This window comes from Prosopis cineraria, unplaced genomic scaffold (genome assembly GCF_029017545.1).
Source record: "Prosopis cineraria cultivar Desert tree isolate PC_DT_omini unplaced genomic scaffold, ASM2901754v1 PC12, whole genome shotgun sequence".
NCBI classification, from domain to species: Eukaryota; Viridiplantae; Streptophyta; class Magnoliopsida; order Fabales; family Fabaceae; genus Prosopis; species Prosopis cineraria.
This window is the reverse complement of record NW_026555343.1, coordinates 27,560,158-27,573,556: the sequence shown is the minus strand read 5'-3', so window position 1 is coordinate 27,573,556 and position 13,399 is coordinate 27,560,158. Positions and strand designations below refer to the sequence as shown.

General features: G+C 33.7%; 1 protein-coding gene across 20 annotated transcripts; it reads left to right on the top strand.

Moving 5' to 3' along the window:
- The first annotated feature begins 299 nt into the window (after positions 1-299).
- On the top strand, positions 300-11,622 carry LOC129288195 (putative pentatricopeptide repeat-containing protein At3g23330). 20 transcript variants are annotated; one of them, XM_054924678.1, is made up of 6 exons: positions 6,642-7,003; positions 7,844-7,930; positions 8,023-8,097; positions 8,260-8,374; positions 9,268-9,363; positions 9,599-11,622. In XM_054924678.1, the coding sequence occupies exons 5-6, from the start codon at positions 9,355-9,357 to the stop codon at positions 11,066-11,068; spliced, it is 1,479 nt and encodes a 492-aa protein (XP_054780653.1). In that variant the 5' UTR covers positions 6,642-7,003; positions 7,844-7,930; positions 8,023-8,097; positions 8,260-8,374; positions 9,268-9,354; the 3' UTR covers positions 11,069-11,622. The 20 variants fall into 20 exon arrangements, 19 of the variants coding, with proteins under 19 accessions (XP_054780642.1, XP_054780653.1, XP_054780641.1 ...); XM_054924666.1 differs by having other exon boundaries at positions 8,260-8,600; XM_054924682.1 differs by having other exon boundaries at positions 6,643-7,003; positions 9,268-9,330.
- The last annotated feature ends 1,777 nt before the right edge of the window (positions 11,623-13,399 follow it).

Genomic DNA, 13,399 nt, shown 5'->3' with positions numbered 1-13,399 from the left:
GCTATAATAACACAGAAATTTAAATAAATAAATAAAATTGTGGGTAAATAATTTAAGTGTATTTTGTTAGTTTTAGGATAATTTTAAACAAGATGAAAGGGTGGCTTAGTGGAAGTTCTTGTCCACTCCTTTAGGTCCCTTATTTGATCCTTGGCGCTGAAAGATGCAAATTTTTTTTTAAATTCTGTTTTGGCTTGGCAAATTACTAGAATGCCATAAAAAACACAAAACAAAAATATCAAATGTTTTTAGAGAGAGAGAGAGAGAGATCATTAAGTCTTCATCGACATTTGTCTCCCATTCTTCCTTCTCCGCTACTAGTCCTCGCTGCCGGTGACAGTGGGTATGCTGGAATCTTCCTCTCCCATCATCCTTATCAAGTGCTTTTCCTTGGTTCTGCGTCGGCCTCTCTTCCTTCTTGGCATTGTCACAGTTGTGGGCTATGGGATGTCCGTTGCTGCCATGGAAGTTCAATCATGTGGTCTTCTCCATATTCCTTCCATTGATTAGTCGTTGGTCCTTTCTTCTTCCTTCCCTTTTGTTGTTGTGATCGAAAACTTCTCCCTCATCTCATTTCTTCTGGGTAATACTGTCTTGGGTGAGTAAGGAAGAGCTTCAAATCCTTCCTCCATGTCTCCTTTACTATTTGGTAAGCTAAAATCTCATCCTTTCCCTTCCTAACAATGGTTACGTGGATGTGCATATTGTGTGGGTAGTAATAGATTATAATTCTCCCTCTTTGTCTCGTTATTGTGTGAGTGACAGAGTAGATAGGATTTATTAAAGCTGAAATTCAACTTTACAGTGCGCGCTCGCACACAGAGAGTGGCAATTTAACTTATGTATAATAGAAAGAGGCAATTTAACTTATCTATTTGTTACCGTAAGGAAAGGAATTGAAAGTTGCTCTCTTTGGGTTTAAGTTTTTTTTTTTTTTTTTAATGGGGAGTTTGATTTGTACAATATGATATTGATGTTGGAATTGTTGGGGTAAGAGAATGAAGGTTAAGAAGTTTAATTTATTGATTTGGAATTTTATGCGTGTTAGGTGCTTGTAAAAAGTCTATTAACATTTTATTATATTTGATAGAGACTTTGGAAGGAGAGAAAACTTGATTAAAGTTATAAGAAAGGAATTTTAGAACTTGGTGGCATACTAGGTAAGCAAATAACATTCCTGAATAAATAGAAATAATGATCTTTCTTTTACTTCTGAAACATATCTTTTTAATTGTATATAATGATTAAGCTTATTTATATGTAATTAGCTTATTTATTATTTAACTTTAGTCATGCAAGTAGGCATTCTCATGGTATTTTTTTGAAAAAATCATACATGCAAGCATTAGATAAATTACTGATGAAAAAATTGTCTATATTTTACAAATTAAAGGACAATTTGAACTATAAGGACGTTTAGACTCTATGCATGCCAAAAATGTTTTATGGAACTAAAAATAGAACGTTGGTTGGTAATGATAGTTTCGTTGACATACTTAGTTAGCAAGGTATATTAGAAGTACTAGCCCCGTATGTTGACCAACACACTTGGAAAGGAGGATGTAATTTTATGGATACAATCCACGCTTGTTATTCATGAATTTTATGCTTGCGCCTGTTTTTCATGGCTTTTAGTCATGCACAATGTATTTACCCTCATGGATTGTGTGTCCACACTTGTTATTCATGTTATTTAGGTCCTAACAGAAAATAAGTTTTTCAAGTTGTAATTTTGCTCTTGAAAATTGTATTTTTATGATTTGTTTTATATAAAAGACATATTCCCAATTTGTTGATTATTATTCTTTATTTTCTCTTTTCTATTTTTTAACTCAATTATCAAAGATAAATTGTACAGTTATTTTCTAATACTATCAATAATTAGATTAGTTTCTTTTTTTCTATTGTATATGTTTATAATTATCATTTTTATTTATTAGTATTATTTGAGAATGTTATTTACTGGAAGAATTTTTAGTACTCAGATAGTAGAAATGGAGGACTTGCTCTTTAGTTGACCTCGTGGAACTCCTTGAAATAAGAAGTATTTTGTTGCTCCAATTGCGTTGTGAATTAATGAAAATATTTAAGTATTTTATTTTGTTATAGAGTCACTCCAAGAATCATATAGGCATGACTCTTGCTTAAGTATTTTGGTTTGTACATATATTGTAGCAAAAAAGAACTCTGGATGTTACTTGGATGTTCTTTTTGGCAGGTTGTAAAGATTTCGGAAAGTCCAACTTACAATAGAGGCTTTGCTAAAATTTTTACAGCAAGTTTAAATATTTTGTTCCTATTAACGATTGCTTATTATAAATGATGATTGTATGATAAAATTGTAATGAATACGTTAGATATGTTAAGAGTTTAGGCATATAGAATATGAGTTTTTTGGCATTCTAGCCAATCACACTTCAAAAGTTGAGGGTGTGACAATTGCTCTCTAGTCATCCTCCACCATCGTGTTCGTCATCGAGGAGTGTGAGTATGCTAGAATCTTCCCCTTCTTCTGTCCATGTTGCAACTTGAAGGAGGGAGGGAGGGAGCTCAACTTCTTCCTTTCTTCATTCTTTTAGGTTCGTTTCATTAGCTACCAGTGATTATGGTGCTGTTATCATTGCTTATAGAGGCAAAGCTCGTGATTTTTCCTTATATAGTTTCCCCTGCTTTACGCTGTCAGTTATGGTTAGCGTTGTCTTCCATTTTGTTCTGCGCCGATGCTGTTCTATGTTGGAGGTTTTGAATCCTTCCATCCATTACCTCCTTTGCTTATTGCTGAGTTCAAGCTTCATCATCTCTCCCTTGCATCTTGTGTGTGAGTTTTGCGACTTGGATAACTGGTTGGTTGATGCTAGAGGAAAATAGATGTGGATTTGAATTTTTTCTTCGGCTTAAATTGTTTGTTGATGGGGAGTTGGGTTTGTGTAGCATGATAACTTTAAATATTGATATTTGGAGATTGTTGAGCAAGAGATTTGAAGTTTGAGAATTTTGATTGAAGGTTTGGAATTGACCATCGAAGAGGAATTTGATTGGAATATTAAAGAGTTGTTATGTAGTTTGTTTAATCTCTGTGTTGAGGTTCAGATAGATATAAACATTACTTGAATATACATATGAATTTTTATATTTGAGAGGGACAGTGAAATGGCTACAAGGAAGGGATGCACTCCGTCCCAGCTAGCGTTGGTCTAGGTTCATCAGCAGGGAAATGATGTGTGCCCTGTACCAAGAACCACCAACATTGAGAGCTTGAACCAAAACATTAAAGTATCATTTTTACTATTGGTTTGAAATTACTATTTTTGACAGACCACCAGTGGACTGGACTGTAGAAGCTTTTTGGCTTTTGATATGACCTAATTTTTTGATTTTGGTCTTCTTACATAATTTTATCATGGCCTTGTATTAAAAAAATGTTGATGTCATGAACTTACAGGAGAATAGAATTATATGGCTAGAGCCTTTCTTCTATACTGCCCTTGCTTGTCTTACTAATTTATAAGTTCCATCTCATATGTAAGGGTAAAAAGGACTAGAACTTAAAGAATCCTTGTATACTTTTTCTTTTCTGTGTTTGATGGGCTGCATGTTTTCAAATTCATTCTCTACATATTGGCTCATTCCTATGTACCATTTTTGTTGCTGACCAGGTTATTTTTTTCCACAAGGGTGGAGGTGGGAATTTGACGAGCACTAGTGTCATGTTTGTATAGAAAAAAAGTTCTTATGATATCAAGTTTACCACTTGAAAAAAATTATAATTTAAAGCAGATAATTTGCTTGACTCCATTACAAGTTTCCAGTACACAAATTAAATTCTATAAACCTCTACTCGGTGTGTACGTGTATAATGTGTGGTGGAAAGCTTTGGATCCTAAAAAGAATTTTTTGTTTGATGGATTGTTATTTGATACACACACTATTATTGGTTACATAAGAGGTAATAACTTTCTATAATGGAAATTGGAAATCAAATTAGATAATTTTGGAAAAGACATTTAGTTGATAATTCAACAATGAAGATTGTTTGTTTTTATGAAAACTTCTGGGACATATTTATAAAGTAATTGATGAAAGGTTTGAAAAATGAAGTTAAGGGAATTGGATAAACATGATGATAATGTTGTATAATCATAAAAGAAGTTACTTATTTGATTTTTAAGGTTTATGACGGTCAATAAGATCTTGTGTGTTCCATGCTATTTTTCCAAAATATGGTTGATTTAGTTTCTTGTTTGAGTATTAGCATTTGAGTTGTTAGAAATCTAAACATGCTTCATAGGTTAGCGGAGAAACACTGGATACCATGTTGATAATTATATGTCATAGCTCGAACCCAAATTTAAAGCTTTCAAGGTTGTTAATTATTAATTCGGTTGAACTATTCTTGTAGTCCTCAAATTTCACTTGATTCTGATGTTGGTCTCATTTAAAGTTTGTAATTTATTTTCTATAATGTTAGGAAAATCTTGATTTTATTTTAAATTGAGTAGTGATTAAGCATGTACTACTAAATTTATCAGAATAGCGTAGCGAAAGTTTGGAGGAGTGCTATTGAACTCTATAGGTTCAGAGAGCAATAGAATGTTGTTTTGTTGTTTTTAATTGCCAGGCATGCATTATTTTGTTCTCTTGGATTAGAGAATCCTAATGAAATGCTTAAGAAAAGAATTGTATAGAATTAAGTATTATGTATTCTCCTTATTGGTTTATAAGTGTTGGATATGTTACTAAAGTTTCACTAGAGTCATTCATATTTGGTTAGGTATTCATTATCTTGAATTTCTTTGGTTTAATTATGTGCTGAATGGACTTTGAGAATATCAAATGATGTTGTAACATGACTGTGTTGTTTCCAAGTCATTGATTTGCTCTTTAGTAGAAAGATAGCTATCTTTTGGCTCCTAGTATGTCTGAATATTAATTCATATTGTGGTATTGTGTGAAATTTCGGTTTATTGGGAAGTTTATTACAAAACTCTTTCTGAACTGAAAGCATTGCTTGTAGCATACATCTATCTTAGGTTGATTTTGACAAATTGAACTTTGAAATGGGTTAACAGAATATTTTTACATAAGTGAGGATTGGCTTTGGTATGACTTATAAACTATGTTGATGTAGATTTACTTGCAAATTATGAAATTTCCATCTTAAAAGGGCCTCTTCGTACTAAAAGAAATTTTAGCAAGTATTTGGATATAGATTTTAAAGTGAGATTTAGCAAGTATTTGATGAATATTTGAAATTCATATTTTTGCAAGTATTTTTATAGTGATGAGAATTTTTTTATTTCTAAAAGAAAGTTTCTACAAGCATATTAGAGTCTATGGAAGAAAGTATGGAAAAATGACTTGGATATTTTTGGATCCTTTTACAAAAATTTTTATATATTAAAGAGTTGATTTTCTGATATGCTCGTGAATATTTATAGAGGAATCAAACATAGTGTTCTTGTTATTTGTAACCTTCAAGTTGTGCCTGATATTCATGGCCTTTGATATGTGCTAAATTCATTACTTACCCTTGAAGACTGTGTGTTTATGCATATGTCTCGTGTTCTACGAGCCATGCCTGATTGGTAATTTACCCACATAGATTATGTGTCCATACTAGAAATTTTATGTTGTGTGAATTCCTATAAAGAACTTGTTTAAAATTTTTTTTTTCTTCTCTAAATTTTCATATTTGAAAATAAATTTTTATTATTAATTTTTGGATAAGTTGATTCCAAGATTTCTATTACAAAGTTTATTTCATTACTATAATGAGTTTGAAAGTATGTTTCATATACTTGTTGATAATATTATTTTTTTCATCTTATATTGTGAGTATTGTGTCAGTAAACATTTATTCATGTCCATGTTTATATATTTAAAGTATTATTTTATATATTTGAAGTATTATTTTATGGTCTTGAAGAAATAACATGATTTAGAATATGTGTGTGTGTGTGTGCGCACGCACGACTTGTGCACATGTTGACTTATCATGTTTATATTGATTTGTTTGTATTTCAAATAATAGAAGCCACCACCTCCTTCATTTACATTATAAAGTGGGTTCTTATGTTGAAAAATTGTAAAGTTGAACTTATGTTGAATTTGAATTATTATTTTATGATATTTGATAATTGTTCCAAACTTAGGCAAGATATTTACCTCTTTGTTTTTATTAATTATAAGTTAAGGAAGCAATTCTCGTATTTTGTTTGAATTGATTGTTTAATTGTTTTAAATATATTCTTTTAAAGATTTATTGAACTTTACCAAAAGTCATAAGTATTATAATATTATTTTATTTTATACCATTGAAGTATATAATTTCTTCTAAATATAGTTACGAACATGTGTTTTGATTTGGTTTATGAAATAATATTAATCTTATATTTTGTGTCGGTCACATTCGGTGTTTTGGGATGTGATAAGAAGAGAGAGAGATCACGAGAGGTGAGAGAGATATATAGATAATAAAAATAAAAATAATGAATGAAAATTTTTTATTAAGGAATGAAAATTTTTTATTAAAATAGGATGAAATAATTATATTATGCCTCTCCGTTCAAAAAAAAACATTATTCTGTGATTGAGGGCCATAGTTCCATCCCTCCTTAAAAAGATAATGGTCTAGACTTTTAGCCCCCTCCACTCCGTTTCATTCTTCTCTAGAAAAAATCTTCCAACTTACGGAGCTTCCCCTCCTCGTGTGTGTGTGTCTATATACAAAAAATCGGCGCTTCCTTCCGTCAGTGACTTCATGTTCTCTTCCTTACTTCTGAGAGCATAGCACGGCGTCTCCTTCGTTCTTCCCTCCTGATCACGGCGTTCTGTTCGAAATTTCTGAGTTCTTGGTGCAGAGCCTGGTGTTCACTTCAAAACTTCCGATCAAGGTTTGTGTTGCCCGTTTACGCTTGCCGTTCAGATCAAGTTTTAGCGCTGTTGTCCACGTTGGTCTTTGCTTCTCTGGCATTGCTTTCTGTTTCTTTCATGATGCTGTGAGGTTTGATGTACTCCTTCTTGCTCCTTCATGTTCGTTACCTTTCTTCTTCTGATTTGAATTTTGCTGAGATTTGGGTTGAATGGTTGATTATTGAATCTCCAGACCCCACAGTGTTGAATGTCGTATACTTGAATGATTGAACGATTGAAGCTGTGAACGTTTGATCCTGAAGTTAGTTAGACTTCAAATTTTGTCGGACAAAACATTGAAATGTTTAGCTCTGCTCTGCCTGCTGATGGAGCCACGGGTCCATCCCTGTGTAAATCCTTGTTCAAATAATTTAGCTTCTAAGTGACCTGTGATTAAATGTCATTTAAATCCTTCTTTATAATTATTTGATAATTATTTTTCTCTGTCGAATTTTAATTTCTATGAATTCTTGCACTTTGGTTGATTTATGTGTTGCTCTTAAATTTATTAATGTTTATGATTTTCATTTTTCTTTTGTTGATATGAACAACAAAAATATTCTCTTCAGTTTGTGGCATTTAAGTTTTAACTATGATAAATCTTAGTATGTTTTGGTTCCTGTTTGCCTTTCAGTATTTGAACCCTTGTACTTTGTACTTATTTACATCATTCTTTGGTAGCAAAAAAGAAAAAAAGAAAAAGCAAGGGATTCAAATTAGAAGATGTGTTCACGCTTCTCATGCTAGAGTTAATTGAGAATTTTTAAATTTAGTTATTTGATTTATAAGTTATAGATATTGCTTGTGTTAGGATTTTCCATTAGGTGGACGGAAAGACCAGGTGTGAGAAAATAAGAGTAAAATTCCTCTTTCAGTGATTTAAGATCTACAATGCAATTGTAGAATTATCTCTAAATCTGATGCTTTTCAGGTTTTTTCCCACACAGCTGAGGAGTGGCATTGATGTATAAGGTCAGTGAGGCCACCGTTTGCAGGCTAACATATCATCCACCCTGGAGTATGTGCCTTCTTCTGATGCTTAGAGTAGCTTGCATCATCATATATATGTCTCAATCAGTGGTTAAGGTTGCATTTTTTAAATTTGCACAGTCATGTCGTCAATGGAAGAAGGTTCCAACTTCCCATCTAAACAGAAGTTTTCCTGCGTCAAATGCTTGGAAGAAGGTTCCAACTCAACACCTAAACTGAAGTTATCCTAAGCCAAGTGCTTTGATGCTCTCTGGTTTTGCTACTATAATACCCAATCCAAAGACCGTAAAATATGTATGCCTTATTCTTTATTTTAAGATTCTATGTCTATTAAAACATTTGATATTATTTCTGCAGCCCCAATCCATCAGATGCGGCAATATTACAGACTTAGTGTGCTTGATAACTGTCATGAGAACTGGAGTGCTCTGACTGTTTGATGTTTAAGACTAAATGTGCTTTTGAGATTCAGGTTAGTTTTTCTTTTCCTCTTGTTAGCTGTTGATAAGTTTACTACCATACAGACTTAATTTGAGAAGAAAATGAACTTATAATCATGGTGAAATGGTAATGTTTCCTTTAGAACCAATAATGCAGCAGGCCCTGGAGTTAATATGTTGAAAGCACAATGCATTGTGTTGAACTTGATCTTTACTTGCTCTACATATGACCTGGAGTGGACCCTCTACATATCTGGGGTATGTGCGCATCTCTTTTGGATTGTTTAGATTTGATATGGGAGAAGTACATTTTTTTCTGTTCTTTTCCCCCTTAATTTTGATGTCATTTATTTCCTTGAAGAGAGGAGAATGGAATAGGATATGTGCATAATTGCTTTTAAGTCCTTTGCCCAGTGTATTATATAGTATGTTCTAATGGCCTGAAAACATCATTTTATGTGAAGATTGACTGTTCTCCGTCCATTCATGTCATGACATCATAATAGGAGAAGAGAACTAGAAATAGAATGTAAGAACCTCAAGTTAGTGGTGGATCTTACTTGGATGTTAGATTTTTAGGGCTTGTTTGGTATGTTAACAAAATAATACAACAAATAAAAATATAAATAAAATAAATTTATTTATAGATGGAAAAACGCTTTACTTCCTATGGGTTTGGGGTCTCAGGTTTTGGGATTTTGTGGTTTCGGATTCGGGGGTTGGGAGTGTCAAGGTCTCGGTTCTTAGTTCTCCATCCAATAAAATTGTACTAGTTCAATCAAATAAAATATAATGTATTATTATTTTTAATGATTTTATCTTTAGAGTAGAATGCCTCTTTAATTTATTACCTTCTATCCCCCGCCATCGTTAATGACAGAATTAATTTATATTTACAACTATCTTAATGACATGTTTTTATTAGATGGTGCATGGATGATGTGATGCTGTGGGTCTGTGCAAGAATTTCTCAGCTTAGTGAGCCATAGTAAGCTGTAGCTGTTATGCACTTATGCTCACGGTATTTTTTGAAGTTTACATACTTTTTTTAGATACATAATTTGGATATAAAAAATTGTGAAATTCTTTTTTTTTTATATTTGTAAAATTTATAATAAAAACTACATGGTCAAATTCTTAAACAAATTTTGACTCCATGAAATCAAAAGGCCAGAAAAGGGATTGTTTTCCCTTGTTCCCTCCCTGTCATGTCAACGGCGCTAACATTTGAAACTTCTTGAAATGGTATGTCTCAGAAAGGTTCCTTCTTGTCTTCCCTGCTTCGAAGCTGCCTCCCTCACTTTTCTGTCTGGCAAGCCAAGCAATGCCATGCTCAGATCTTTCTCCAAGGCTTGCTTCCCAACGTCACTCTTGAAACGGATCTCTTGTTAGTATACTCTAGATACAGGTTTCTCCACCATGCACGCCAAGTTTTTGATGGAATGCTCCACAAAAACATGCATTCTTGGAACATCATTATCGCTTCATATGCTGCGAATATGCTGTATTCTGATGCTATAGCAGTTTTCTATAAATTTCAGCGGACAGGTCTTCGTCCTGATCATTTTACTTTGCCTCCCTTGTTTAAGGCTTCTACTGGAGTAGGAGATACTTCCCTTGGTAAGAAATGTCATGCTTTGGTTATAAAGCTTGGGTACGAGGAATATGTGGTTGTCGGAAGTTGTGTGCTGGAATCTTATGCCAAATCCGGGGCCATGAGTGAGGCAAGGTGTGTGTTCTCTAATATGTCGTTAAAGGACTCTGTAGTGTGGAATTTGATGATTTCAGGATTTGCAAGGACTGGTTTGCATGTGGATGCTCTGAGTTGTTTAAGGGAAATGATTTTGAACGAAGTTAAGATTGAGTCAATGGTTGTTCCTAGCGTTTTGAATGCTTGCGGAAGGGAAGGGGACTTAATAAAAGGGAAAGAGGTGCACGGTCACATAGTTAAAGGCATGTTTAATGTGGATGCTGCCATTGGCAATGCATTAATTGATATGTATGGCAAGTGTGGATGCCTGAATTATTCAGAAAAGGTTTTCAAAACCATGACTGATGTTAATCTGGTCACTTGGACTGCCATGATATCTTCTTATGGGATGCATGGAAAGGGAGAGGAATCTTTGTTTCTGTTTAAGAAGATGATAGATATTGGGTTTACACCAAACCAAGTTACACTTACAGCAATCTTAGCTAGTTGTAGCCATTCAGGTTTGGTCGATCAGGGTATGCAAATTTTCAACTCGGTTCATTCAGAATACAGATTTGAGCCAAGCGTAGAGCACTATGCTTGCATAGTGGATCTTTTGGGTCGCTGTGGATATTTGGTGGAAGCACTTCAGATATTGGAAAGTATGAAATCATCTGCCACAGCAAGCATTTGGGGTGCCTTGCTTGCCGGTTGCATGATGCACAAGAATGTTAAAATTGGAAAAATTGCAGCTCGTCATCTTTTCCAAATAGAACCAAATAATGCCAGCAACTATATTGCACTGTGTAGCATATATGAATCTCACGGTATGCTTGAAGCCGTTTCAAGTGTTAGAGCGAAGTTGAGGAACTTCAATTTAGTTAAAGCTCCTGGTTGTAGCTGGATAAACATTGCTGGGAGATGTCATAAATTCTACCAAGGGGAGCTTTCTCATTCACTGGCGCAGATGATTCATGAAATATTGCTTCAAATTAGTAACCCTGAAATGACCGATGACTGTGATCAGTTTGATTGACGCTTGGTCTGGTCATAGTCAAATATTCTTCATCTGTTCATTTGGTTTAGTTTTCACTCAGCTGTTTTGAGAAGAATAAAGATCAGCCGAAGACATAGTCAACAAAAAGTTTATAGCAGTTGAGTAGTGACGTGGGAGTGGTGATGGTGGTAGTGCTCATAAACTGGCCCTGAACAGCCTTGCCAAAATGAAGTTAAGAGTACCTTCCTATGTCCTTTTTCCTTGAATGGATGGAAGAAAAAATTTCAATATGAAAGTTTTCAAGTTGATGTGATTAAAGGGATGCTAACCATGAAATCCAGGTTTCACGTTGTTCAGTTTTTCAGTTATTCAAGGCTTATATTTATATATTCAGATGAATGCTTGTATTATTTCTCTATTGTCGCGAGGTTAGAATTGAGATAAATAGTTAATTTCATGTGATGACTGATGAGCAGTATCTCCTTATTGATTATTTCATACTGACATTCCTCTTCTCTTTTCAGTGTGCTATCGAGAACAAAGCCATGGATGATAATTTACGTCTGAATCTTACATGTACTACCTTTCCATTATCTCTTTATTTGGTGGGGGAGGGGGGGGGGAGTGAGAAAATTTTATGCCTCCCCTTTTATGGATACCTTGTTTGTCAGTATTATAGTACATGGGAGTGGGGGGAAAATTCATTAAAATTATGACACATGAATGGCGGTGCATGGTATTGAGGCAGTTGTCCTTTTGCAATTGGGTTCAAACCCTCTTTTGGACCCAATTTAAGTCATAATCACAAGCTTAATTAATTTATTAACCTCCATCAACCTCAATTCAACATAATTCCTGTTAAATTTCTAAATGAAAAACTAGAATGTTACAATTTTTAGAATAACTTTTCTTTTGTTATTTCACATTATATAAGACAAATGAGGTATATATTGATAATTCAATATATCCAGAGGATATATTAGAAGATTATGTATGATAAAAATGCATCATGCATAGTTTGGTTGAATGAAGGACTAGCTTAAGAAAGTAATAGCAACAATCACATTTTTGAAATTAGTATTTTCTATTGAGGTACAATAATAATAGGTGGTGATATTATTTGGAAGAGTTAAACTGATATTGTTATCAAGAGAAGCAAAGTTGATGATATATACCTTTTTTTCTCGACCAAGGTTTTATCCTAGTGGGTTTTCCTAATAAGATTTTTTAATGAGGCAACTTTAATATATATTATGTATTTTTTTTCATTAAGTTTTTGTCCTATTGAATCTTTTTCTAGTAAGGTTTTAATAAGCCGCATTATTGTCTATGAATTTTCAAGAGCAAGTGTTATAAATATTATGTTGAGTAGTCCATGACTTCATAGCTCTTAGAATTCCATCCCATGATTAATGTCATAATACCTTATAGCTCTTAAATGGGTGGTTTTCTAATATTTATTTCTATAACTTCCAATGGTTTCATGTTGTATTATATTGTAGAATAATTCTTGTATTTATGAAATTGTAACTCTTATAGGGCCTGAAGCTTATAAATAGAGATTATGTACCACACATTTCAGATACCTTTAAGTGAATGAAAATTACCCCTCCATTCTCTCCAATTCTCTTATATCTTATTCATGCATTTTTCTCATCTCATCTTAGTCTCTTATATTCTTCATATCAACCTTATTATACAAATGTTGTAAAACTCATCCCATTGGCCACATTTTGCTGTTCCCTCATTGGGCACCTTGTAATTTCCTAAAGTTAATTTCTTTTGCCTCCTTGGCCGGATTCATTTACTATAAGGTCATGTTTGAATAAAATGTATCACTTCTCTCTTTCACTATACAATCATTCTCATTGGTCTGGTGTTTTTTTTTTTTTTTAAACTTTTCAAAAACCCTACTCGTCCATTCGGCTTCACGCTTTCTCCCAAATGTCCATTCTCTGCTATAGCGCGTCTTCCCAATGTCTATTATCATGGCTACTCCTTCCGTTTCCATTTCCCCTCTTCAACTCATCCGGTTCTGTATCATGCATTTTTTCGAGGTGATTCAAAATTCAAAATTTTGACAATTTTTTTCCTCCTCTGCGCCTTCATCTATGATTCTCTACATACTTCTCATTTAACGGCATTCTTTCATTACAAATCGCTCTCCTTGCAATCTCTCTCTCACCTCTCGCCTCTCGCCTCTCGCCTCTCGCATCTTGCATCCATCACTTTGACTTGCACTGCTAGCGAGAGTCGTTGCTGGTCTCTTGCTACCCTTAGGTGATCGGCGACATGTTCAATCATCCTATAGTTATTGCATTCCTCTCATCGACTTTCGAGATATCCATGGTACTAATCGCTTTCTCACCA

Coding starts and splice junctions, on each gene's coding strand:
- LOC129288195 (XM_054924667.1), top strand. CDS start 9,590: ATGTCTCAGAAAGGTTCCTTCTTGTCTTCCCTGCTTCGAAGCTGCCTC.